Consider the following 27,346-nt stretch of genomic DNA (forward strand, 5'->3'; position numbering starts at 1 on the left):
CTCGCTGGCCTGTCGTAAAAGAACAGCCCCCAAAGGCCTGGACTGAAATGCCAGGAAACCAGGGACTGTTCTCCTGCTTCTGGGCCTGGGCCAAGTGGCCCCCCAAGGCTCCACAGCTATTTTTAACCCCAGGGACCCCAAGGCTGTTCTGGCTGAGTTTATGGTGTTTTTTTTTACTGCCTCTAAGTCTTACTCAATCACGTTCAAAGCCTTGGGCTAAAAATAACCCCTGGAAAGGGAAGAAGGGAGTGTTCAGGGTTAGAGAGGAAAGACAGTGTTAGAATGAGGCTTTTGGTTTACGGGTGAATCTTGCTGAATTAAAGCAATTTCTCTGGCTTCCAAGAGACAGGAGCCATTTCCCACATTATGTTGAATGAACCTGACAGCTACCAGGTCAAAGGCAGAACCTTGGGGACAGTTTTCATAGGAAAACTGGGCATAGGAACCCCCTCTACACAAGGAAATTCTTTTGATTCCTTCGAGCTAAATAAGTGAGGGTGGGGGCGGGTCCTCTCTAGGCAGCACCTTTCACAGTTGCTATGGAGACGTGAGTCATCTTCTGTAGAGGATGTGCTTTTAGGAGCAAGGAGAGAAAGTTGGGGAAATTCTTGGGCTCCCTTTCCTTGGGACAAGTTATTTAAATGACATCCAAGTTGCTACAGCACTATCCCAAACATTGAAGGTCTTTAATGAGATTCACATCTAGTTTCGGCGCTTAAATTAGCCCAGAAGATACAGACCCCCTGTTCAAAGATCAAAATGAGATCTCACACCCCAGCCCACAAGAACAGATTTCAAGTCAGTAGTCAGACACTCCCTCCATCTTTGAAGATCAGATTCTCCCAAATTTCTCTGCAAGGTAAAGGCTTTTCACCTTAAAAAAGGCGCAGCCTGTCATAAAACAAGCCTTGGGACCAGGAAAAGAAATCACAGACTCAGATGCCTGTCCTGGCTGCCTTTGGTGTCTAACCACAGAAGTCCCAGGTTCGTTTTCCGGATGTGACAAAAGTTCCCAGGGGAGAGCCACGTGCCTAAATTCACAGAGCCTTCTCCTTTGGGGCGCCGATGTCATATTAGCCAGCGGCCTCTCCTGGTTTGTGTGTAGCTCATCAGATAGGGAAAGGCCACGTAAAACCCTCTGCACGGGGAAGCCAAGTAGCTGAGGAGCCTGAGGGAGATTCTGGAAGGTAGGTGCCCCCAAGGGTTGTTTTCACAGTGTTGCAAAGGGCAGAGTAATATTAGAGAAGTCGGGAAAATACTAGAATGACATCTTTCCTTCTTTCAACATGGGCATTTATGTCAGACAGATGTATTCTGCACGTAAGATACACTCCTTAGGACATGAGGGAAGAGGTTCGCTGCCCAGGGTGATTAGAGGGTTACACGAGAGGGTTATGACATGGCCTAGCACAGCATCTGGCACCGAGTGAGTACAAGTGATTAAGTATTAGCTCCTTTTCTTCTCTCAAGATTAGGTGAGATCCCAGATACAGTATAAGAGTCTCCTGAAAAACACAGCATGGCTGGGGAGTCCAAAGGTTTGTCACTGAAAGGAATATATCCACCCGCCACCCTCATTTTCTTCCACAGCTTTTTGGCCTTTTGGCAGAGGCATACAAAAAGGTGACTAAAGTCAAGGACATTTCCCCGCCTTGGGGAAACACATCCAGTCATTGGCACAAGGCAGTTCACAGACCCGTTCACGAAATTTCGAAGGTTTATTGCAGGGACGGGGGGGAGCTGGTCGTCTCACTCAGCTTAACACAGGCGTGTGGGGGCCACAGTTTACCTGGGACGTTGAGAAGCCAGGGTTCCTGCTTCAAGCCACCTTTTCATTATGCCCTCAAATACATAGTCTCTCCCCCTACCACCATGCCTTATTTTCTCGTGGGGTTTGAGTAACGTAACAAAAAGTTTAATTTCTGATAGGCACAAAGAAATAAAGCTCTGAGAATGCCTTCTGGGGGGAAAAGCATGGAAGGCAGATTTTATATAAAATTATAGAGTGCAATCTAATAACTTAAAAATTTATTTTAAATTTTTACTGAGGGAGTTGGGAGGAGGAAGGAGAGAGCCTTAGTAACCAATTGTTTTGTCTTTTGTAAGGAACATTTTAGAGTTACAGAATCCAAGACTGAGAGTCAGTATTTTCCTGGAGTAAGAATTTAACAGTTTTTCTCCCTATAAAGCTGACATTTTAAACCTCGTTTCCAAACCGCCACCCCCACCCCCAAGATGGGTAGAGATGGAACTCTGTTCTAAATTCTGGCCCAGAATTTAGACAAATCCTGGTGTCTAAGCAGGTCTTGCAATCAATAGGCCGACCCGCATCATGGGCTCCTGAGGTAAAATTCAGACGAGGTATAATCTCTGTTTCTAGCAGGCTCAGGGGAGAGTGTGATCCTAGGGCCAAAAAGCCGTCTCCACGGAGCTGGAAAGACCAAGTTATAATTCCAAGTGGAGTGGCATCCCATAGGGCAGAGACGTGGGGCCGTCACCCCTGGGCTGGCTCCCGGGGGCTGCAGGGTGCAGGGGTGGCCACACCTGGCAGCGGGGGAGGGGCGCCGGGGCCCAGGAGTGACTAACTGACCATGGCTACTCCTCAGTCAGGCCCTCTCTCACCCAGGTCATCGAAGCCCATGGCCACTGCCGAGGGGCAGAGGCGCATTTCCCAGCAGGCCCGTGGAGGCTGCTGCTGATTCTGAAGGGGCCTGGCTTTCTCATCTCTGGACCTAATGTCCCTAAACAGACCGTCACACCGCTCTGTGCCCCAGCCTGGGACTAGGAGGCATCACTGAGGTAAAAGTCTGCGTCAGGCTTCTCTGCCAGCAACAGACACGTCTCCGGCTACGACAGCAGTACTCCGTGATCTTGAATCTCCGCCAACTCAAAGAACGCCACGCACACTCGCGGAACTTTGACAACTCCGCAGCAGGGAGCACAGAAGGCCTGTGTCATCCAGCTGTAAATCTCACGGACGGTCCGACCCACCCACGGCCGCCAGGCAGCTGGACTGGGGATTACAGGCGGCGCACAGCCATGCTATCAACTCGGCTAAATGCTCCTCAGTCCATTTCTCATCCTTTTTCTACCTCCATCCACTGGGGCCATTTCTCTCCCTCCCTCCCTCCCTCCCTCCCTCCATCTCCCTGAGCATCAGAGATCACAGCCAGTAGAAGCTTCTGGATTATTCTTTTCATTGTATCTGAGCCAATCTGCTTACCGTTCAGATACGCAGGGGAAAAAAAGTCAAAACAGTTTTGCTTTAGACCCTTTCAGAAGGCATAACAAATAATGTACAAACACAAATCACTTGATAATTTTATGATTAAAAACCAACAAATGGAAAACAGACAGTTTTGAGTGTTGCTCTCACATCATCAAGCATTTCATGCCAACCTGCTCAACCGCCCAAGTCCTCAGATCTGTTTCTAGATGTACCAAATACGTCTGCAGATAAATCACTTTTGGACTTCAAAGAGGTTTCCAGTGTTGGAACTGGAACCGGGACTCCAGGTGAAAAGTCACTGTTTCACGGGAACCAGTTTCTGGTTTTACGAGACACTCAAAAGTCCGGTTCCCAAGAAACACGTGGTGTTGTGTACACGTGTGTCATGTCCAAACATTAAACATGACTGTAAGGAAAATGATATGAGCACATTTCATCTTCGGGCAGAAGGCGGTGATTTTCTGGGAAGACACTACTTGAGACGGTGGAGGGGTCACGTGGAAGACAGCATTTGCTTCATGAGAACAAGAAATCCCAGGGACAAGGGCATCCGCATAGCAGTGAACAAAGTCCTCAGTGGACACGTCTGAGGTGGGGCTCCGCAGTTCGTTTACAGTTGAGGAAAACTATTTTAGTTACTTGGCCAAAACCAAACAACGGGAGGGAGCTTCAAACCCTAGGCGACTCGACTCTCCCTGCATTTTTCTGCTTGAAGCAGGATAAAAAGCCTTAAATTTTGGCTGCTTCTCTATTTATGTAACAACCACAGCTGCTCCCCAAAATAGCTGCTGCTGGCTGGAAGAATGAAGGGCTTTTGTTGCTAACATTTGAGTCCATTTTCTATAGCTCTTGACTGAGTTTCCGTCCTTCCCCTTTTGCGCCCTGGGTCTAACAGGAGGTGAGGAGTCTCACCATTAGCTCATCAATGGTGACGTCAGTTACATGGCTAGATTTTAAAGTCCGGGCTCATCTTCTCAGCAAGAACCAATTTAGCTTCTTATTCTATTCTGTGGCAGGTGATCTCTTGACTACCCGGCATATACCAACCACGCCACGCCAGAGGGTGGCTGTGCGGCCGATGGCGAGGCCGGGCACACTCACGACCCCCCCGAGAGAGAACCAGGTGGGGCTTCTCCTGCGTTTTTGGGGGACGAGCCCACAGCTGGACGGCTGGCGCAGCACTGGACAGGGCGCCCTCCCCAGGAAGTAACAAAGACAACCCTCGTCGAAGCTATCAAACGCGTTAAAAAAATACAAAAGTTATTTTCTCCTTTTGATGGCTGTTGACTTGTGACAACATTTGTTAAAAATATTACTTCTGTCTTTGGGAAGAGATCATTCTCTTCATAAAATATGGAAAAATAAACTCTACCAAACCCACAGTTACCAGTCCCCAGGCCTGCCCTGGGGCTTCAGGTCTCGCATCTCCAAACATCGTCACCAGAGTGCGCGCGCGCCCCGTTCTCAGCTGGGCGAACGTTCCTCACTGTGCGAGGCAGGGCTGCAAGGGAGAGGACACGGAAGTGACAGGGCTCCTCGGCCACTGAAGGGAGAGAATGAGGAAACAGGATGGTTGGTTCGCTAACAAAAATGAAGCTAACGGGGTGGTTTCGGGTCCTCCTAAGAAGCCGTGGGATGTCCCCTCATGTCCTGGGACCACTTGCTGCCCAGCTAATGCTCGGTAGAATATTAATGGGAGGGTAGAGAGCCATTATCGCTGTCATTGCAAAGGAGGGCTCATCTTCCACACCCAGGATCAAAGGAAAGCACTGAACTGGATGAATGGGAGAAGACAAGGATACATAAAAACAGTAAAATGTTTATTTTCTTAGAAAAAAAAAGTGGGGAAGAGGGATTCAAAATGATTGTGATCACACTTCCGTCTGCATCTGAGCAAAGCCAATGTCGCAAGCTTAATCCTTGAGTAGATACCTAGTAAGTGAAACAACCTGCTGCTCGCTCCTGGGTCATTCCCAGGAGTCAGGTCACCACAAGCTTTAAATCGGTAAGAGTCTCTCTACTTCTTCTTAGTAGAGAAGACAAGGCTTGCCATAGCAACCATCCCATCCCCCAAGCGCAACCTCGCCTGTGAGAAGCAAGGCTCTGGACCTCTCGGGAGAGGCAGGGAGGAGGGAGGGAGGGAAGGAGATGCTGAGAAGCGGACCGGTCTAGAATAGAAGTTTGATATCTGAGTTCACCACTACCTCATCTTATAGAAAATAGGTTGGAGGGCCTCTGGAAAACCAACAGTATCTTTCGGGTAAAGTCGCAGAATTTTGCTGCATACCTGGACACAAGAGGAGTGAGAAGTTGCAACAAGTTTTACCTAGCAGCAACAAAGAGAGTTCGATAACAGTTTTTTTTTGTTTGTTTGTTTTTAGCAATATTCCTCTGCAAGTTCCTCTGCAAGTAAATTAAACACTGTAATTTAATGGGGCATACGATATGGAACGATCTTCTCTTGCTATAGTGCTGTTCCTTGGAGAGGACCGACCTTTGCAAAGATTTCAACTGGGGTGTCACCTATTTACACAGTAGTAGCTCCTGGTTTGAGTGTTAGGTTGGTGCTATGTGATATCCTCTTCTTCCGAACAGTAATCTCGACCCTGGAAGGGAAGAGAGAAGAATGACACGTGAATGAGACATTCAAGGCCAAGCCTGAGACAGTGACATGTGTCAATTTTCTCTCAGCATACGTCTCCTTGCACCAAAACACAGGCTTCATCAGCAACTACTGGGCAAGAGGTAGATATGTCATAAATATGTGTTTTATAAACTGTGTATATTGATTTATAAATTGCATATACCTCAAAACATGTAAGTTTTACCAAGCCCCACATAAACCCTTTATAGTGGTAAGAACTCATACTAGGCACATATAAGATGCAGCCCTTCACCAAGAGATTACTAAATGGACGATCCATTCCGGAGACCAGTTTCTCATGAACAAGAGGCACTGAAATGAACAACGAGTAAGTCACTTTCGGCTGTGGCCAGGGCTGCTCACATGGACAGCTACACTCCATGCCCGGAATTTACAATTTTACAGAGGGGAATGTCTTCCTTTTAATCCACTCTAAATTAAAACAGGATCTTTAAAAAAATAAACAAGGACTCACTGAATACAACCTATTTTAGGACTACATTGGCTAAGTGTGGGATGCAGAAGAAAGGCAAAAGTGCTGATTCATTCGCTAACAAAACAGGTTGCTAACAGGCCTCAGGCCTCCATACGACGGTTACTTCTGAACGTACCCATCCTCTCTCCAGGAGGTTGCTCACTCTAGGAAGGCTCCGCGAGGGCTGGGATTTAAGCTCCACGCCTCACCTGGCTGGGCTGCCTCGCCCAAAGCCCACGGCTTCCTGGTCGGTAATCCACACAGACAGCACAGGAGCAAAGCGCCTGCCTGCCTCACAGTGTCACAGACGAGGGCTCTGTGTCGCCCCAGCAGAGTCCATAAAGCAAGTTCATGGGTTAACGCTGTTGTTTGCATCCTTTGACTTTTTTCTTTTAGAATGCATGCTACCTGTTTCAATTTCTTTGGGGGAGGGGAAATATTCCTTTAAAAAGAGAATTTTCTAAATAACTGGAACTTATTCGTAAAAGTATCTAAAACTTAAAGGACATTCCTTTGCATAAAACTATGTATTACATGTATTACATGTTTCTTCGTCACAGTATCTGTATATTGGAAATATTACACATCCTCATGAGAGTTAAGTGTCGTCATACTGAATTACGGGATCGCCTGGCTGAGGGCGACCCTGGCTCTGGGATCTGGATTAAGTCACCTCTCTGTGTCTCAGTTTCCCCGCCTGTAAAACGAAGATAACAGCAGGACTGACCTCCCATGGTTGCTGAAGGTGAAATGAGTTAATAGTAGTAAAGTGGCTAAATAGTGCCTGGCACATAATTTATACATGTTGTGCATAGGTGTGCACGCAGGGGCACACGTGTTTGATAAATTGAAAAACGCTCCCACACAATGAAGTCGTCAGGAGCGGCCTGTTCCCAGGCTGAATGGCCCGGACTGCTTGCTCTCTGGGAGTGTGGCTCACCCGTGAGCAAGTTCTCGTTTCCCTGCGGCGTCAGATTGCTGAGCGCCCCTCCTGCCTCCCCTGCACACACGCAGTGTCTGACCCCGGTGTCGTCTCCAGGCTTGCTTTACTTGCTGCATGAAAACACCTTCGGGGCACAGAAACTGGGCAGCTGATCTTCCCGAGAAGAGAAGTGTGCACTCAGCAGTCACCCCACATCGGAGCCTCCCTGGTGACCGCCCCCCCCCCCCCGCCCCGAAAGCAAGTGGCAACCCGTCCCTAGCCTGGGCCCAGAACACTCAGAAAAGACTCTCTGGGCGACATGTTGCAGAGCTGGGAGACACCCTGATGCGGACCTGACAGCCAGGAGTTTATTCTCCACACCCGACCCGTCAGCCCAATGCTGTGCGCCTCCCGGGCTGGGGGTGGGGGGGCTCTCCAGAGCCCCTGATGTGGGGGCCCAGCAGTGGGCCTGCGTGTGGTCACGGGGCATTCAGCTGGACGGATGGGTGGGCTCGTGCGGTTTTCATTGAGAAGGGACAGAGGACCTTTCCAGTGTGCATGTGGACACACCCACACTGTTGTGTGACATCAGGCAAACCACTGGGCTTTGGCTACCTGGGGGTAATTGTGGCCTCTGCCTCGCAGGGTTGCGATCGGGATTAAAGGGGAAAACTACAGCGTCTGGCAGGCAGTTAATAAATATGTGCTGCTGCCGTTATGACTGAGACCATTAAACATCGTGTTTGTCCAGTCCCCTGGCAAGACGGATAGGAACCTCCTTCCCTGCGGCTGGAGGGTGAGGGCTGCGGTCATCAACTGTGATCTGACGGATGTCAGGGAGTCCCTCCTCCCGCCTCAGTCTTGCGCCCAGGACAGGCCAGAACTTCCTGTTCCCGATGGCAAACACCTAAGTCCTTTCCCTTCTTACATCTCAGCGGGGCCTCAAATGGAAGTGAAGGCCCAGCTGGCCAGTGTGGGGTTCAGAGGACACCTTATCCAGAAGGAAGGCTTAGGCCCCGTGAGAGACAGGCGTGCGCACGTCTCCAATTCTGCAAATGAGTTACAAGGTTATGAAGCAGAAGATGCATTTCAGACCCTCCTAGTTTACTGTTCCTATAAGGAAGCATTCCTTTTTGAGGAACAAATCTATAGAAGCCTCTGTGTAAACTCAAGAGGGCAGCTCTCACTTCCCAAGCAGCTGCTCCTCTGAAATGGCTACAATTGCTAGAGAAGAAGGAACACTGCGATCGGTGCCTTGCATACATTATTTCAGCTGTGCCTTGCATACGTTATTTCAGCCGTATTCACACCAGGCCTGCAGGCAAGGAGGGGCGCCCTGGGACTTGCGGGCAAACTCTGACAAGCCCAGGATAATCCTTGACTTTTTTGTTACCACTATAGTGAGGTTGAGAACTAAATTCAAATTCAAATTCAAATCAGTTTCATTTCTGTTATTATCACCTGTCAGCAGCTCTGAGAACCAAGAATGTTATAAACAGAAAACTTGGAAATGGAAATCCTCGAGAGTGCGAGCCCCCAGATGGCTGGTGTCGTTTTAAGGAAGGGGAACCCGAGAGCTGGGACTGGCGGGACCGCGTGGCGGGACCGCGTGGCAGCCCCGTCTGCGGCGCGCCACCTGCACGCCAGCCCTACTGGGCAGGACAGGGGGCTGGTTTCTATAACACAACTTCACATCTCATTTAAATTTTCAAAGAGCTGTGCTCAAAAGAGGACCTTAAAACCTCCAGCTGTCAGAAGGCAGGAAGAGGGAGTAGCGGGGCTTGGGAAATACAGTAATTCTCTGCGCCGAAGCGCGCCCTTTTCCCTAACTGCGCCGGACTGCAAAACGGAGGTCTTTGTAAAGACGCCTTGCGCAGTTGGAACCCGGGACTGTTGGACACAATTCTGCTCTTGTGCAAAGGCCACACTGGAAGGTACAGAGAGCAAAACCCCTACTAGGGCCCCACCAGCTGGAAGACCGGAAACGCCCGATGATACTGACAAGGAAGGGTTGTTGGGAGACCACATGGGCACTGTGGTGCGGACAGAGGACACAGCAGCCTTTGCTCACTGGCGTGTCCCTGCCTATGCCCTTCCTAGGTACAGGAACACCCTCCCTCCCCCCCCCCTTCAGCTGTCTGCATTACTTTCTTGGAAACTTAAAGGAGTTTGTGTCAACTCAGAACATACACTTCCAAGGTTCTAGGATAAAATCTTGTTTTTTGAAATATCGAGGCTAAGATTTAGAGATTTTTGAGGAGCAGCAAAGGAAAAGACATTATCCTAACTTTAAATTCTGCAGGTTTAAAGAGGAATGCTCAAAAAGTGTCTTCAAACACTAAATTTTCCCTGCCAAGTCCCTGCAGTACTTTTTTCAAGTTTAAGTATACAAATAGCCTATGGTGGGCCATCCAGTTTCAGGTGTGATTGTATTGTATTAGCCTTCAGTCCCTTTTTGTAGATGAGTGTGCACTGGGCCTAATCCATACACCTCAAGCATGTACCCATGAACTGTGAACAGCATACTTTCCCAGTGGGGTAGGTTAGAGCTGGATGAAAAATACAGAGGGAGCGCTGAGCCTCAGTTTCCCCATCTTTAAAATGGGGATGGTAAGACCTAACTTGCAGTGTTTGGGTGGGAATTAGAAGTGAAATACCTAAGGTGTTTAGCAAAGCTTGGCACCTGGTAGGAACTTAATAAATTATAGGTCTTAGGATGATATTGAAGAATGAGATCTTAGATCTAACAATACATAGTTCGTAAACTGCTTGGGTAAGAAATTAGGCCCAGAGCTGGATTGATCAGCTACATTCAGAGCCTTGGTCTATTTGTGTGTCTTGGGACCTGGGTGCTTGTCCTTCCTGCTTTCTGGCTGCCTCCCCTTGTCCCTAGGCCTCATGCATCCATTGCTTCACATTTTCTAAACCTTGGCTGCAATGTCACCTCACTGTCTTCCCTGAACACCCCGTACCCAATAGCGCTTCTTACTCTGCTCCATTGTTCTCTGTATTAGTTACCATTACCTGACATTATCGATAACATCAATTCATTTCTTAACTGGCTGCCTTCCTCCATGAATAGAAGTAACGAGTGGGCACAAACTGTTTAGTGTGGGGAACATGTTAGATGCTCGATGAATATTTGTTGCATAAATGAAAGGATGACAGATATCGAGAGAGTGTAGAATTCTGGAGTTGGAAGGGGACCTAGTGGTTTTCCTCTCCGACCTTGCACCTAACGTAGGATGAGCCTCTGTTTACCACATTCCAGACAGGGAAACTTCTCTTTTCCTCTGGAGTGCCTCAGATTCCTTTTCAAGTTGCCTCTGAAACTGCTCCACAGCAGAGCCCAAACCCCGCTTCTTGCCCACAGAGCAGCTTAGTCTGGGCCTTTGGAACCAGAGGATGGTCTCCCCAGGCTGACAGCTTCCCTCCGTCCGCTACCTGGGAATAGCGTGCTTTCCATCTCGGTTTCCGTCCTTTGCATGCGTGTCAGTTTTTCCATGGTTTTTTTTTTTTCTTTAAATGGACCCACCCAAAATATTACTAACACTGAATAAAATATCACAGAAATACAGCCGAAGATAGGTAAAAATTAAGTACCCGACAAAAGGAATCCAAAAGAACCAATGTGCTAAATCGTAGCAATAACCAAACAGAATAAAAATCTAAACTCAGGTCGAAGCTCTAGAGAGGAAGACAATGCTTAGCCTCATAGGGAAAACACAAAGGTGAGTTCATGTGATCATGTAAAAATGAAACTTTGCATGTCAAAAAATAATGCAACAGAATAAAAAGTCTCACCTCACAATGGGAAGACTAGCTGCAGCGTGCAGTGTGTAAATGGTAGAAGGTACATGAGATGCCCACATGTATCACAAAACGAACAGTGAGAGGGTCTCCCTCAGAGGCCAGGGCACAACGTGGAAACTCACACAGAACAAAATAGAACCAGCGAACCCACAGACAGATAAACGGTCTGCTTCAGGAATCAGAAATACAAATTAAAATAAGGCGATATTACTTAAAAATAGCCACACCCAATTTTGAGAGTGCACAATGAAATGTGAGGCTCATACACCGCTGGCCTCGCTGCGAACTGGTACAGCTGCTTTGAAAAGTAAAGGGTAATATGTATAGTGAGTCCTAAAAATGTTCACACCCTTTATTAGAGACACCAGTATCAAAGATAAACTCCCAAATACACATTAAAAAAAAAAATACGTGCGTCGTTTTGCCGGGCCTGGAGGTGGGAACGGCCAGCTGACTACAAGCAGGAGGGAGGGCGGGCCCTCACTGAGGCGACGGGGGTGTTCCCAACCTGGACTGTGGCGACTGACGGCTGGGCAATTTGGTAAATTTACTAAAATTCATTTAACTGTACATGTCAAATGAGTAAATTATATGGTTTGTAAATTATGCCTCCATAAAGTTATTAAAAGCATATGTACACATATTTTCATTGCAGCACTTTTCTTAGGCATGAAAAACTCCATCGAATATCTCCTCCAGCCAAAAACAAAAAAATTACTAAACTATGGGTCCTGTGCTCTCTGCTACCAAACAAACAGCGCCAACAGGACCAGCAACCCGCAGGTCCCAAACAGGGAGGTCCTTCTTGTGTAATACTGTTTTTATGAATATTGTTCTCTTCTCGCATACCCCTCCCAGCCTCTTCATCTTTACCATCTCGTTCCAACATCGTATCTTCAACGGACATTTCCCCCAGTTATTCGAGGGTGAACTGGCCTCTTCCTCTCCCAGTGCTCCTTCCATCCCACTGCCATGCTTTACAGCATGTTTAGCCAAGAAGTCTTGTTGATACCTAATGGAATCCTTGTGCGGCCCCTGACGCAACGGTTATGAATGTGTGCGCGTGTGTGAGTGTGTAGGGACGGAGGCTGTTGAATGATGTGATACAGGAGGTGTCCTGGGACTTTCATAAGCGAAGCCAATTGTTAACATTTTTCAAATCCCACCGGAAAAAAAGCAGCCCTTTGAACAATGCAGCTGATAAAAGAATCATAAGCAAATACGAGTTTTTGTAATGAAGGCTCTTTATAAGAGTTTGTTTAAATGAGGCTTATTTCTGTCTCGAAGTGTGAGTTGTTATACTCATCACAGAGCAGGCTCTTGTTTGTTGACTCACTGACTGACTGGCTGACTGAAGAATTCTTTCTCCTCTCAGTTGCCTCTCAGGATGATGCTGGGGACACCTGTTAGCTTCTGGCATCACTTTGATTCTCCTGCCTGCTGTCGGCTTCCTTTCCATGACTCATCTGCCCCCTCTCTCTTTCTAACGGTGGGCTTCCGGACTCTGTTTCTTGACTCAGTTATGCCTCCTGCATAATCTTCCACCGTGCGCTGTGTGGCTGGCCGGCTTTCCAAGCACCAAAGAGGATCTTGAGTAATGAAACACAGTTGCCGCATCTGGATTTTGGCCCACGTTCCATCTCTGCCCACCCAAACCCCGCCGCCCAACCTTTTCCTGCATGTATCACCACCCTCAGATCCAAGTTTCTATGAGAATCTGGACTTTCAAGCTCTGTCCCTGGACCAGGAATAACAGGGCAGGAGAGCCGCATTCCACCACTGGAGCATCTGGGAACACGGAGCTGGAATCCAGAACAAACATGAGGAGGAGGTGGCGGGAAAGGGTGGAGAAGGGGAATGAAGGACACCCCGGGGGCTGCCGGCCAACCCTCCCCCTGTGGGGCTGCGGCCAGAAACCGGGCTCCGACCCCCTTCCTCGGGGCTGGACGCGTCAGAGCCTCTCCCATCACAGAGCGTTTTCAGCAGCATTTCCATTTCCAGTCCAACGACAACTGACAACAAGTGCCGAGGAAAAGCAAAGTAATTAGCTGTGCTGCTAAAGTCTCCTCCCCTGACTTACTTCCTCAGAAAAATCAATCGAGGCATTAACGGCCCGTCTCTGTTTCTAATAGGCTTTATGCTAATTAGATGCAGGTCTTGTGTGTAATGAGCAGCAGGAGGGTGACAGCGCCCCGCTGTTCCTTTGGCCAGAACAGGGCGGCTCACCGGGGTCACGACAGCAGTGACAACAATTCCAGGACACGGGCTTTTCACTTCCAGGAAAGAATAAGTGTTAACTAAAGAGCTTCAAACCTCCCCCCAACACCGCCGCCCCAACGTGTTTATTAAACCCAAGTCCTCATTCTACGGATAAAAAGGAGGATATTCTCTCAAGCTTTATCTGACACTGGCACTCAGCACGACTTCTGAGAGGCTCTTTGCCCATGAGGAGGGGGCAGGAGTGAAGAAAAAGGGAAGCGGGGATGGAGAAGGGGTGGGGTGTCCATGTCTCTAGGCCACATGGGACTGATGTCCTAGGGCAGGGGTTGGGGACATTCCCCGTCAAGGGCCAAACGGTAGACACTTCAGGCTTTGCATTCCACGTGGTCCCTGTTGCCACTCAACTCTGGCAATGTAAGCCTGCAGGCAGCCACAGATAGAAGCAAAAAAAAAAAAAAAAAAAAAAAAAAAAAAAAAATTGCATGGCGCGTTCCAATAAAACTTTACTTATGCACGCTGACTTTGGAAGTTCCCCTTATTTTTCACATGCCAGGAAATATTCTGCTTTTTGTTTGCCCCCACCAGTTAAACATGTAAAAGCACCTCCTGTCTGGCGCACTGGCTTTGGCCGGGGGCTGCTGCCGCGGCGAGGACCACCAGCAGGGCTCAGCGGCCCAGCCCGGGGAGGGCTCGCGCCCTTCCTCCAATGGCAGACACCGTTTCCAACTTGGGAGACTTCTTGCTCAAGATGGGACCAGAGCGTGCTTCCAAAATGTCCTTTCATAAAATTGTTCTGATTTTCCAGATAACAAAACCATCCACCAAAATCAAAATTAAATTAAAAAATTTTCCTACAACCCCCTCTTCCTAAGGAATGGGCTGTTCAAGTTTCATTTAAATCTCTGTCCATATATATGTGATTTTAATATCATTTTAATCTATAATAGACACAATTTTTTATTTTGCTTTTTTTTTTTCACTGAATGATTATCTTATAAAACTTTACCCTGCTGTTACTGATTCCTTACAATGGTACTAGATATACCATAATTTTTTAGTGGAATTACTTGAGGAAGATTTCCAGGCCATTTAATGGGCTTAATTCAAAGGGATGTCTAAATTAGTCTATTTCCAGGTGTAAGCGTTCAGGTTTAAATACCAGCCCCTGTCCCCACACCAGGACAACCCACTTGATAGACTAGAGCCTCATGGGTTCACGTCCTTTAGGACAAGGGCGTTAGCAACTCACGGATTTCAGCGCACGTCCTCCTTGACAAAGATGTGCCTTCTAGACAAACTCTACAGAACTCTTTATTCTGAAAGAATTGCTATATCCTTGAATTTAGATGGAACACGGCTAGAGGTTTGGGGAGACTAAGCACATACCTCCTTGCCTTAGAGTTTTTAAGTGAGCACAGTCAGGAGTCAGACGGGAATCTGTTTTCTTGCTGGAGCAGAGAACCCAGCAGGCCCTCCCGAGGCCAGGGCCCTGCGGATGGGGACAGACCCACCCAGCCACAGGTGGAGAGTGGAGGGTGTCGGGCTGGCCCCGCTCACGGCTCCCCGGGGCAGGGAGGAGAGAGTGTGAGAGGGCGGCTCCATTCCTTCCTTCCCGCACAGAGGAAGGACATTGCTGGGCCACAGCGCTCGCCCCCCTTTTTCTTTCTCTTTGCTTTCAGAACAGGGAGGGTGCGCATTAGGCCAGGGAGAGAACTGCAACCATCAATGGGAAGTCTCTGCCCGTGGAAGGCAGAGGACATGAGTAGCCAGACACAGGGGAGACAAGACCCAGAGGGCAGTGGCGGGGGGTGTCCTGGGCCCGTGGTTGAGCAGAACATGTCCGTTTGGTGTCCCTCCGCTTCCAGGACATGACTCAGGTGGCCAGGCCGCATCCCAGAAGAGGAAGAGGAGCAAGGTCCATGGGACTTCATTGGGAACCTGAGGAACATAATACACCTGGGAACGGGCAGCTCGGGAGGAAGACAACTGAGGGAGGGACTGAGGCCCCAGGACAGGCCCGGGCACGCAGGACTGCATTGTGGGGACTATTTGGTCTAATGAAGCTCTGATTAAAACATGGGTGGTCACGCATTTGGCCGAGTGCCCAATAAGAACAGCGGTTACTAGAGGTCCACGGCCTCTGTAGCCATGACCACGGAAACCTTTCAAAAATAGGAGCGATTTCAAAGGAAGTCTCAAGAGGGCCGTTGCAAGCGGTTTTGAGCGTGGTTCTGCGCCCGCACGTTAATGCCTCCTGAAGGTTTTCTTCCGCCCACCTGCACGCTGGGACGCAGTGGAAGGTGTGAGCAAGGCCACTGACCACTGCGTAATCGGCTTTTTCCACTTGACATTTCCTGTTTTCAATGACTTAATTTTGAAAAATGTACAGGCAACAGAGAAGTATAAAGACGGCAACAAACACTATCTGTGCATCACTCAGACATAAGAACCAGAAGTATTTTGTAAGATTTCTTTCTGGCTGCCACCCTCCCCACTAAGAAAGGAAACTACTGTCTCATTTCCCTTTCCACATCCCAAGGCACAGCACCAGTCATGGGCTTGCTGTGTGTCCTTCTAGCTCATTTTTAATATTCATGTCATGTTCATACTACATCAAATAAACTATGCTTTATGTGTATATGAATGTCTAAAGTGTGTAAGAGAGGCCATTTATAAATATATAAAAACATACCATACTATAGTGTGCATGCGCGCGCGCGTGTGTGTGTGTGTGTGTGCCTGGTAAACAGCTGGTGCTTAATAAATATTTGTTGAATGTCCACCTGTAAACAGTATACAGTATTTTTTGTGTTTTTAAATTTGTATGATACCATACAATTTTTATTATTCTGCATAATCCTTTGTTCATTTAATAATTATGACTTGCTATCTATAAGTGTATATGCCCGATTCATTTCTTTAACTTCTGCATAGTACTGTGGTGTAGAACTATACAGGCTTTTATTTATTCATCTGTCTATCATTAGACACTTACACTGTTTCTGTTTTGTTTTTTGCTGTTATTATTTGTTTTGTTTTGCTATTGAACACAGAATGCTTCAGTGAACTTTACTGTATACAAGAGAATTTCAATGATATAGATCCATAAGTTTAATTGATGTTTTTTATTGGTTTGTATTAGTACGACTTCTTTATATATTCTGGCTACAGATGATGTTTGAAGGGCTGCAAATATATTCCAAACCAGTTTAGTAGAAACTCTGCACTTGGGAATTTCGAGGTTCATTAATAAGCTGGACACTGACCCACAATACTCATCTGGCTTCTTGGGTCTGTTTTCAATTTGTTTAAAACCCAGAAGGGAAGCAGGGTTTGCCCAAACCTCCGAACCACCAATGACCAAATTTGAGTGTTGGTTCTCCTCTTTTGAATCTATTTAGTGAAACGGGGTTAAAATAGGGGCAGCCTTGAAGTGTCTGCTCCAAGAGAGCTTTCTGCAGGGAAGGAGCCGAATGTGTCTCCACTCAACAGCCTTTCAAAGAGAGGTGATATAAATGGGCAGGTCTCATTCTCTGCCACAGAGGGCCTGTTTAGTGGGAGTTGAAAACATCGGGGGTAAATTGGATAAGATATTCTCTACAGTTCCTCCTAACTCAAAATCTTATGCTTCTAGATTAGATAAGAAGCTCTCCAAAGGCAAGGACCCAATTTCTTAATTCCTTATTATCCCAGTTCCTCATTTCTGGGTCCAAACCCCCCCCCCCCCACCACCATATTTCAGTTAAGTTTGTTAATACATGAATTAAAGAAATCAGTCTAGCCATTTTAATGATTTTGGTGGGAGGAGTGATTCCCTTTTCTAACTTCTTACAATTTTTGTTGTTGTTTTAGGCATTTTAAAGCTGGTATTAATGAATATTTCTAAAGCAGTTTTTAAAAAACCCACAAGAATTAAAAAAGAATGAACTCTTCAAAGAAGAAAAAAATACAGGACTCAGCTGGACCCAGGCTGATGGAACCGAGTCACAGGCTCATTCTGTAAAATCCCAGCTGCACGGTAGTAGTACAGGTTATCTACTGGCTCTGTCGATGTTTCCACAAATCTAATTCCTTAACATCTTTATACCACACAGGGGGGAGATGGGTCAATGCGCTGGAAAGTTTCCTAATCTAATAATCTACCTGCAAGGAGACATCTGTACCACAGGAACGCATTTACTCCAGCAAGACTCATGCTGTTCAGTTCTGCATTTTTAGTTTCAGTCTTAGCCTCCCCCTACCCCCCAAAAATTCCCCCCAGATCTTTACAAATGGCCCAGATGAAATGGATACAGGCAACGCCAACCAAAATAAAACTGCCAGTCAGAGAGCATTACAACACTCACACGCTCTGCTAGAAACTCTACAGTGATTTGCCCTTACTTTCCCAGACAAGTTAGTATTAGCATCCACATTTTTTTTTGGTGAGTGAACAGAGGACCAGAAAGGCTAACCATTTAGCCCGGGGTCACACAGCTGCTGCTGGAGCTGGGCCTCAGATCTGGCCCCGGTGTGGAGCACAGGCGCTCTCTGCTCTGCGTGGCTTCTCTCCATGACTCCCTCGACCCGGGTTCTGGGCCCTGTACCTGCTCTGTACCTGCTCTGCTGCTCCTTGTCGGAGCGCCTCGCATCCTATGGAGAGCCCTTTACTGCAGGAGTCTGCCTGGCCATGTGTCCTTCCTTTGTGACCTTTCACTCCTGCTAAGCCCTGTGGTTTATCTGCTCCAGTCATTCACTGAACAGGTGCATTGAGCAGCAGTTCTGTCCCAGGCCCTGTGCTAGGTTCTGGGGAAACAAAGACAAGCGAGAGTCCTTTCTTATCCTTACAGAACTGCCTGCTTCATGCTCCTGGTCCTTTTAGAGGTTCTCACATAATAAAGTGGCCGTTACAGAGGGCGGCGCCCTCTTGACCCCCGATTGCCCTCTGCAAAGGCCACCACGACGCCCATGGTTGCCAAACGCAACAGCCACAGGGAGGGAGGGAGAAGGGAAGCCCAAGAAGAGGACGGGAAGGAGAAGCTGAACATGAACAACTCAAAGAGAGGACTCATGTCCATGTCACTGTGTCTCTCTGCTCTGGGTGGTAGCTTGGTGCCTTCCCTCGCGCCAAGTACTTGCACTCACGGCAAAAGGACGCTGTTGAGTGAGCCCTGCATTGGTCAGTCAGTGGAGTTCAGACCATTGTTGGCCACATCGCTCGTAAAAGACAGCATGATTCTTATTCGCATTCAAGCACTCCATTTTTCCAGAGCCTGAACTCTTCTCGTCTATTATTCCCTGAAAAGCCAGACTGACAGAACCTCAAGAGGTGTCTAAAAGTCAAGTCCTCCAGACAAAAGAAAGTGCGCAGAGGCTGTGCGTCGCACTTCTTTTAGGCCGTTGCCTGCTTCATTTTCCTGGCTTCCTCGCCTGTGACTATGAGCTACATGGGAATGCTGAGCTCCTCAAGCCTAGAGCGTGCCCACGTCGCCAGGGCTCCTACACCAGGCTCCCCAACACGACTGCGAAGAAGCTGCGGTGGAGAGCTGGACAGTAGGGAGAAAAACAAAACACATCCTTACCCTTGTCATGACACCTTGGAGTCTGACAGATGAGAGAAGTAAAGGGCAAAGAAGGGCGATGACAGGAAAGGGTTGGTTATTAGCAGAAGCGATAACCATGGAGCAGGGAATTATTTAATGGGATGATATTGGCAGCCCCGTCCACGTCCAAAGTGCACGTCAGTAAGGGCCTCTCTCCATCCGTGTCGGGTCCTCGGTTGTTACTGAAAGTAACGGGGTGGGTGCAGGGACATGCTAGACTTTCTGCACACATGGGACAGGCCATGTGACATTCTTTAGGGTTTAAAATACAACAGCACATGTTTTCTCACCACGACCATGCACGGCTGAGGCCTTTAAACACATCCCCAGAAGATAAAACCTATCATCAGCCTCATCTGCCAAACGTTATTTTTTATTCTATAGCAATCTTGAGGTTAAACAGCCTACTACAGAAATAGTTTATATACAGAATCAAACATCACAGTTCACAATTACACGCAAGTCACTCTCTTCAGATCTAATGAGAACCCTTCTGGTCTCTGGCACCCTGATTCAAAACGTGATTCAGATTCATCCTTTGTGATATTAAAAGAGAGAACCCTGGATAAATTCATAAATGCAGACCTACTGTGACCTTACTCATCAGCTCCGCTAGTTCTGGGGCCAAGGGAATCAGGACACTTCAGAACCCAAACATTTTCTAAGTGTAAATAGTTTTTCAACAGATGCGGAGGTCTCCAGATAAACAATCTTTTAAAACCAGCTGATTTTCAATCCACACACTGCTCTTTTTCAGACATTTCCTTAAAATGTCACACTGAATAAATTCCAGGCAACAGCGGTGAAGTCTCGAAATCCTACAGGACTATGAGCCACCCTCGGGGGCGACAGACTGTGAGTTAGTTTTGAGACTAAAGGGAAGTAAGAAAGAAAGGGGAAGGAGTTTGCATGTTGTTATCTGCCCTCTGTTTCCTCATCCGCTTTACAGTCAGAGAGAGGTATGGATGAGGCCACTGGGGCTGAAGGACCAGTTGGGCCCTAGATCCCACAGAAGCGGAAGCGCAATAACGAAATGCATCTCGCATTCTAAAGAAAGCAGTACGTTCTTTGCCTGGGGCCCGCGGACAGGCTCCAGGGAATTATAAAATCCTGACATTTAGCTTAAGAATTTTGTGTATATCATGTGCATTTTTAGAGAAAGAGAGTCTTTATGGACTCTCTTTACAAGGAACCTCTTTACAAGGTTCCAAAAAGATGCCCAGTGGCCCAACAAAGCTTCAGAAGTCTTGCATGAGAAAAACTAACCAGATGCAAGTGGCACTGTCCTGAGATGTTCTTCATTTAACACTCAGGGTTGTTTTTGAGACTCCGTGGTCATCAGCTGTTCTTTTTTTGTTTTTGTTTTTTTTAAAGATTTTATTTATTTATTTTTATATGGAGGGGAAGGGAGGGAAGGAGAGAGAGAAAGAGACACATCAACGTGTGGTTGCCTCTGGCATGCCGCTTACTGGGCACCCAGCCCGCAACCCAGGCATGTGCCCTGACTAGGAATCGAACCGGTGACTCTGGTTTGCAGTCCGGTGCTCAGCCCACTGAGCCACACCAGCGAGGGTGGTCATCAGCTTTTCTTACATCCCCATTAAGCAAGACATTAACTCCCTGTTTTTTTGCCTGGAGAAGATACTGATATTCAGGTACTTAAAAATGTATTGACTTTTTCTACTTCTTACAAGTAAACTCAACTGTAGAGTAGAAAGTATATATTAAAATCGGGTGTTACAACTTCCTGTAAATTTGAAATTATTTTCAAATAAAAATTTCAATAAAGAAAAAATATCAGGTATGATCTGGACTTGCTACTGTATTCAGAAACTCTCCCAGGGGCCAAGTTTTCATAATATCTTCTTTCTCCTCTAAATACAGAGTTTAAAAATCACTAATCCACTCTGCGGTAAGCTGTCACTTTCTTTAAGCTGCAACACTAGTCAAATGTCACTACCTTATAGGAAGCTCAGGAGCCTGTGAATTGTCCAGCACAACAATGATAGATCCCAACGGGATGACGGTTAGATAGACGAATAAAAAACAATGAGGTCAACATAAATGAGACCCTCATTGTTTCACAGGATTTTTACTCACCCAAAGAAAAAGCAAAAGTATATCAGAGGCCATAAAGCTCTTTTGAACGCTCCCCAGTCTCCCAACAAAATCTCCCCCTTGGTCATGTCCAGAGGCGGCTCAGGGACCTGGCTTCCAGCCGCCGGCACAGTGAAATGCTACCCAGGGTCCAACGAGCTGTCCCAGCTGCAGCTTCGTGGACCCCAGGCTCACACTGGACCCAACACGCAGTACAGAACGATGTGACTCACAGTGACAATGATGGGCTGGGGGTAGAGGAAGGCAAAGGACTCCTCCATCCGTAAAAGCATTACATTTTTAAAGAAATTCACTTTTAAAATTGAGCTCCTCTGACCAGGGACTGCTTCCTGCTTATTTCATATCCCATATTTCCTATTTGTTTTTCTATCCTGAGCAACTATGTCTGGTCTTCAGTAAGTGCTAAGTAATTGTTTAATACATTTTTTGTCACCTGCTTTTCTGTGCCACAATTAACTTCTCAGAAAGCCACAGATCCACCTGGGACGCAAAGGCTAACTGCAGCTCGGCACTGTAACAATCTGTGATTTAGAACGCCATGGTCCAAAATAAGTTTCCCTGTACATATCAGACCATTGAATGGGCCAGGTTTCTTTATACCAATGGTACTCTTATACCTATCTTCAAAAAATTATTATTTTGTTTTTTATATCCATCTTGAGAGAGACAGTAGAAATTTCCTTTGGTATCAAGAGGAGAATTGAAAAGTAAGTTCAAATCCGGTCCTATGGACATTCAATAAATGCAAAAGGTGAATCAAGGAAGGGCAGGTTTAAATCTTCAGTCAATTTTGTATCTCATTAATTAAGAAGAAAAAAGGAATTCCTGGACATTTCTGAGAGAGATTCAATCTCAAAACTCAAAACTCACTCAAGGCCTCTCAGAATGACCGCCAGTTTTGAGCATGACACTCTAAGTGTAATTATTTTTAAAAATGAACCCTCTAAAACCTAAAGAATGATTTGAGTTGCATCTATGGTTGTCCTCATTGCAGCTGGGACCAAAGGAATATTTAGCAATGGTTAAAAAGTTAGGGAAACGATTTTATAAGAATCCAATTCCCAATTTCGGTTATATAAATGGTGGTAAAGATGACATTGAGCCAAACGTCTATATTAAGAAGGAATATTTTAATTCTTAGAGGCCTACTGGTTAAGTTATATATAGGACAAGAGTCACAATATTCAGAAGGATGAGGTTTAGATAAGAGAGAAACAGGAAAGCTTGGTTCTGAGAAGACAGAAAAGTCCCCTAGAAATCTTAACTGGTGGCAAAACCGCAGCTCTTCCTTGAATGGAAATGTATTCAATAGTGGGAACACTTGATTACGTGGAACCCACAGATGCTTCTTTGTCCAGGAGACTTGACATCTAATAAACGACCAAGCTATACACTTTGCTTTTGTTGTGCTAAACACATCACACTCTACACCCAGATGCAAAAGGCAAAGAAGATCGAATTTCAGGTGGGAACAATGAATTTCAGTTTTGAGTAAAAAGAGGTAGGATTTCAATTTTGGAAATACTCCGGAAAGGAGTTAGGTCATCTTAAATGCCATATCGGATTTGTAGATGTTGTTTAAAAGATGGATTACAATTCAGGTTTTAATTTTTATAGACTAGCTCTGACTACTAAGGAGATCTTTTTGTTGCCAGAAAACTAGCAGAGGAAAAAAAATCCAAACAAACTGAGAAAGAAAAGATATTCACCAAAACAATGGAAACACATTTCTTTTTATGCTCCTCTTTATGAAAACAAAATGTAATGGGCATGTTGAACAGCTTTTGAACCAATATGTGAATCTTGGTAATTAGTCCTGGATGAAATTTTCCATCTGAAAAGTCATGCATAAGCCAAAATTAAACTAAAACTAAAAATAAAATATTATACTCCTAAATGAGTATTTATGCATAGTCAGGGAGCAATATACACTAAACTACCATTTAAATTCATTCTCCGTCTCAATTTTCACACTGGTGATATTTGCTGGTCTTTTAGTGGTGCATTAGAAGATTGTACAATTATTCTCAGAGTGGGTCTGCCGCTGAAATACTGATGAATGTAAGATCCCCATTACCTGTCACTGAGTGATAGACGGCAAAACTTAGGAATTTATGAGGAAATGCTCAGATACCACAAAAAGTAAGAGAGAAATAAAAGTAAAACGGAAACATTGTCAAAGGTAAAATTGGCCTGTGATGCCTTAGCTATTGTATTGATAATGTTCTGAATTTAGGATTTTACTCTTCTTCAGAATAAAGCTTTCAAATGCTAATACTCGATTTAATAGTTAAAATTCACCCCTCTGCATTGATGAATTTAAAGCATGTAATTTTATAAGCATGGAAGCCTGCAATTTTTGTTACCATAGTCCATACTTTGTTCAGTTGATTAGCATTTGGCACCTTGAGATCAAAAATATGGGTTTAATTTCCACATGGATCAACTTTGCCTCTTACCGTCGATGTAAAATCCATGCATTCCTAGAGAAGCAACTTAGAGGCTGTGCTTTGGAGCCACAAAGAAGTGGGAGGAGGCGGAGGAGGAAGAGGATGATGATAACAATAATTGTTAGCTATGCAAACCTGGTTAAGTTCCTCAAGCATTCTGAGCCTCAGTTTCCTTGCCTGTAAAATGCTGATAATATATGCCTCACAGCCCTTACCCTGAGCGGGGTATTGATTGCAATATGTATGCAATGTTTGTAAAGAGTCCAAAGCGGTGTCAGGCACTAGGTGAGAGTGTGCAGGGACCTTCCTGCTGGCAGTCTGGGGTCAGAGCAGCACAGAAGTGCAGACAAGGGTGCTTACGAGTCCTGGCTTTACGTACTTTAATTAATGATCAACGGTAGCCCAGGATCCTGGGAAGCTCCCTTATACATTAAACGTTCTCATAGCCGCTTTTTTTTTTTGGCGTAGTGAGGGGGACTTTTGTTTTAACTCTCCACCCAGCCCCTCACAAAAATAACTTTGTAACACAGAAACCAGAATATTGTTACCCTACCTCATGAGGCAATTAGCCTTGAAATAGGTGCGCAATTTATTTTTACTTCTTACCTTTTCGATTTTTTCATCCAGCATTCTGAAGAATTCCTGTTGGCTCTCAGAGATGTGCATGCTGAAAAACAAAGAGGGGTTAAGTGCGTGTTTCAATTTTTTCTTAAACCTACTTCCCTCAAGAAAAATGCTGAGTCCCTAAACTTGGGGGCAGACGTTTATTTATAGCAGACTTTTCCATGGAAATATTCTGAAGTTATAGTAAGAATAAATGTTATTACAGCAATCCTACAAATGCATTTCATAGTAGTCTATCAGTGCCTATGGTTTAAGAAATACAATTTCCTTTCAATGTACATGTTATTTAGAAGGATGTTACTGGGAGGTGTGTGCCACATTTTTTCTTCAGATACCCATTCGTGATTTAAAAAAGCATAGGCAAGCAAGCAAATGACGTATTTCCACCGTGTGTGCAACTGTGGAAAAAAAAATCCTAGTTATTATATGGAAATAGGTGTTTTACAAAGGCTGTGAGCATCAGCATGATATCCAGCTGACTGCATAGCTGTGGGCTGGCAGCAAACGTGCTGAGAACTTGACACTGGCCCCGAACACGTGCGTGGGCGACGGCGAATGTACCCCCGGGACGGAAATTCCAGGGAATAAAGAGGAAGTCTGGAGGCCGGCCTGGGTAGCATGAGCCCTGTGTCTTTGCTTGTTCTACTCCATTTAACAGCGTACTTAGCGAGGGGCACGTGGTCACATAGGTAAGGAGAGCAGAGAAGGTCGTTGATGGGAAGGGCATGGGGAGGAACGGACCTGGAAGCAGCGTGGTTTTAATGGCTATGGTGTCTACCTAGCAAAGCTGTGGGTCCCAAGGAGGTTCAGGATGCTGGGGTGAGGGACGCATCGCACAGTTTCTTTCACCTGCTGTTACTGTCTATTGGTTGCCGTGGCTGTGGGGGAGGCTGCGGAGAGTGGCTCTGGAAGAGCTTCTTCCCTCCAAGCTGAGGTGTGGCGAGCAGCCTGCCTGAGAGAGCCCTGGGCACTGGGCCCCCCACTTCAGGGCTCACAAGCAGCCACACAAGGGACCCCGCACCCTTCAGGCCTCCCATGACAGATCATGGGGCTCCAAGGAGGCTTTCCCCTGTGTGTACAAACAAGATTTAAAATCTGGGAGCACAACGACATCAGCTCTGATGTCAAAGGAAAACAAGAAGACTATCTGGGTCTCGATCAGCTTTCATGGGTATAAAGCACGTGTACAACGCACATGTACATATGCCATGTAACTTTTGCCTCCTTTATGTGATTACTGAAATAAGGTTAATGCCCTGTTTCAGAGACAGACTATCTTAACGCAGGTTAGGAAGGTGGGACAGAATCTGGGGTGATGAGAATTTAAACAGTCTCCTCTCTCTCTGGCTGCACAGCAAAGCCATTATGCATAGCTGAGTTTTCCCAGATTCCTCATGGTTTTGCCTTCAGTGGCAAACATGTTTTCTTTGAGCCACTTTGGATGCAAGGCTTCTAAACTGCACACACTACTTAACTTCCACTTAATGACCAGCGGCCACTTCCAGGGTCTTAAAATGGCCCTAAACTCCAGGCTTGTGTTCTTCACCTGCGTTTGAGCTTTTCTCTCATTTCTTCCTGTCAGAGGAGGGATCAGCCTGCTCCTGGTTTTCTTCCGGGTTGCTGCCTCTGCTCCGTGCTGGGAGCCAGCTCGGCCGCATTGTTAGAGTTGTGTCTACAGCTGTGTCAATAGGCTCTGCGGGGGCACCGGGCGATTTCTTGTGGGCCAGGAACATGAATGTTCAGCCACCGGCTGTGGCTGCTCAGACAGTTTTTGGGAATCCCTCCTGTTTGGGAAATGCCAAGCTCTCTGTAGATAAGGCTGCTGGACAGCACTGGGTCCCAGACAGGAAAGGCAGGACAACGCAGATCTCTTACCATGCAGACAACCACATATATGTTAGCTTCCCTTGGAAATTTCAAGAGACCTCATAATAACAGCATTTTTTAGGATTTGTTGTTCATTGTGGAAACTTCTGTGCTAAGCTTTTCAGCATATATTGCCCTGCATATAACAGGAAGGCAATAAATATAACATTAATTGATCTCATGATCTCCATTTAAATGTTCATGACTCATGACCTCACAGGGCAGCGCAGTCTCTCAGCAGCGGGGAGGCACAGACTTCTGACTCCTCATCTATAAAACCCGGGGCTGGTCTGAGGTCCCTTCCGGCACTAACGTTCTATGACTGCGACGAACTTCCATTAAGCCCTTCCCTGAACTATCACAACGTGAAAACAGGGATGTGTGGTTAGTACTCAACATATGCACTTAGCCGGAAAAAGGTGAAATCTTAAGTAAAAGGGACTCTGCAAATGGGTCTGCCATCCTGTGGTCAAGAATGCTCAGGCACAGGTGTCCACGCCAGCAGCGTGGGACCAAAGGTGAAGGTTACGACCCCAAGATGGTAGAGCAAAAACGAAAGCCAAAAGCTCGGTGTTTTCAGTTTTGTGTGGTTTAATACCTACGTTGGAGCCCTTTACAAACAAGACAAAGCAGGTATCCCGTGATTAAAACAAACTGGACAAGAGCTACCCAACCCAGAATTATAGACAAGACAGTGTATTCCCATCCCCGCCTGGATCCTGAGCTAAATATTGACTTTAACTCTGCGGTGGAGGCTCACGTCAGGGAATGAAGGAGCATTTTCATTTTCACATGTGCCCTTTGAGAAACAATGCTAATAAGATGGAGGCAACCGGCCTTTCTTCGATGGGGTGCACCTCTACCATCACACCCCAACACCGAACTGCTGAGAGCGCGCCAGCAACCCCGCCTGCTTCTGCCTCATTTCAAAACCTACCAAGGAGAGTCGCGCGCCAGACGGGTTCACTGCCTTGCCACCTTGAAGTACAACATGTGGGCTCTGTTAGACGGCAGGCTGAATGCAAGAAGGGTGACTTACTTATTATCAAATCCTGACGCACACACAAGCTCTTTCGGATAAACTCTGCTGTCCCTGGAAGTGAGGCAGACCCTGGCAGGTGGCACAGATGGCCACGCGAGGTCTCTGTCACCTGGGCGTCATCTTAGGGATGAGGTACCTGAAATCAGGAGGCTCCCTCGGCTGCTTCTCGTAGGTTTGTTTCAGAGAGAAGCCCTGAAACTTCTCCAACAGGGCAGAGACAGAATTTTTACTCTGAAGAAATAAATTAGCCCACATCCACTGGCTGCTGCTTAGATAAATGTCCTCTTCTCTTGTGGAAACCTCATCAACACAGCAGTGTTAATGCTAGTTTTTATGCTGGATAGCATAAACTGCACCGCGA

At 46.4% G+C, this 27,346-nt stretch overlaps 1 protein-coding gene across 2 annotated transcripts in view; it reads right to left on the reverse strand.

Moving 5' to 3' along the window:
- Positions 1-3,155: 3,155 nt before the first annotated feature.
- The window catches only part of CUNH1orf21 (chromosome unknown C1orf21 homolog), a 189,068-nt gene continuing 164,877 nt past the window's right edge, over positions 3,156-27,346 (reverse strand). For both annotated transcript variants that reach the window (XM_054587667.1, XM_054587668.1), the window contains exons 5-6: positions 24,060-24,120; positions 3,156-5,835 (exon numbers count right to left, since the gene is read on the reverse strand). In XM_054587667.1, the coding sequence (XP_054443642.1) occupies positions 5,797-5,835; positions 24,060-24,120 (100 nt within the window). In that variant the 3' untranslated portion in view covers positions 3,156-5,796. The remainder of the gene's footprint in view (positions 5,836-24,059; positions 24,121-27,346) is intronic.

Source organism: Pteronotus mesoamericanus, unplaced genomic scaffold (assembly GCF_021234165.1).
Source record: "Pteronotus mesoamericanus isolate MK-2021 breed Mesoamerican mustached bat unplaced genomic scaffold, CSHL_Meso_final scaffold_1186, whole genome shotgun sequence".
Classification (NCBI taxonomy): domain Eukaryota; kingdom Metazoa; phylum Chordata; class Mammalia; order Chiroptera; family Mormoopidae; genus Pteronotus; species Pteronotus mesoamericanus.